We start from the raw sequence: 530 nt of genomic DNA on the forward strand, positions 1-530 counted from the left end.
TCCCTACTGGGAATGTGCCCACAACCAAGGTACATGCCCTTGACCAGAATCGAACCTGGGACCCTTGAGTCCGCAGGCTGACGCTCTATCCACTGAGCCAAACCAGTTAGGGCTGGAGCCACTTTTGATCTCCCCCTCTTTGTGGCTCAAAAAATGTACAGGTTTTCCAGGGCAGCCTTGTGGATTGGGACAACTTCCTTCATGATCCTGGCTCTTCCTGTTGTCTTTGAGACTGAGAAGTTGCAAATGGAGCAACAGCAGCAACTGCAGCAGCGGCAGATACTCCTAGGACCTAGGGCCTAACATAGGGCTGTCAGGAGGAATGCCAGGGGCTCTACCTTCACTTCCTGGAAAGATCTAGATTGTTACTGCTCTATCTGACCTGTCTTGGTGGGAAAAGTTTGAAAATTCAATACTGTTTGAACTGATTTTTTTCTCTTATTCTTTTTGGCACAAAAAATAAACCTGGTTGGGAAAATGTCCCGTTCGTTGTCTCATGGAGACTCCCAACTTGCAGCTGTGCCCTCCAA

The 530-nt window shown here is 48.5% G+C and overlaps 1 protein-coding gene across 1 annotated transcript in view; it reads left to right on the plus strand.

The window, feature by feature from the left end:
* The window catches only part of LOC102253304 (mitochondrial import receptor subunit TOM22 homolog), a 2670-nt gene extending 2140 nt beyond the window's left edge, over positions 1-530 (plus strand). The window contains 2 exon segments of the mRNA XM_014545327.1: positions 107-285; positions 287-530. Of these exon segments, the coding sequence (XP_014400813.1) occupies positions 107-285; positions 287-361 (254 nt within the window). The 3' untranslated portion in view covers positions 362-530.

The sequence above is a fragment of the Myotis brandtii genome, unplaced genomic scaffold (assembly GCF_000412655.1).
Source record: "Myotis brandtii unplaced genomic scaffold, ASM41265v1 scaffold40, whole genome shotgun sequence".
NCBI lineage: Eukaryota > Metazoa > Chordata > Mammalia > Chiroptera > Vespertilionidae > Myotis > Myotis brandtii.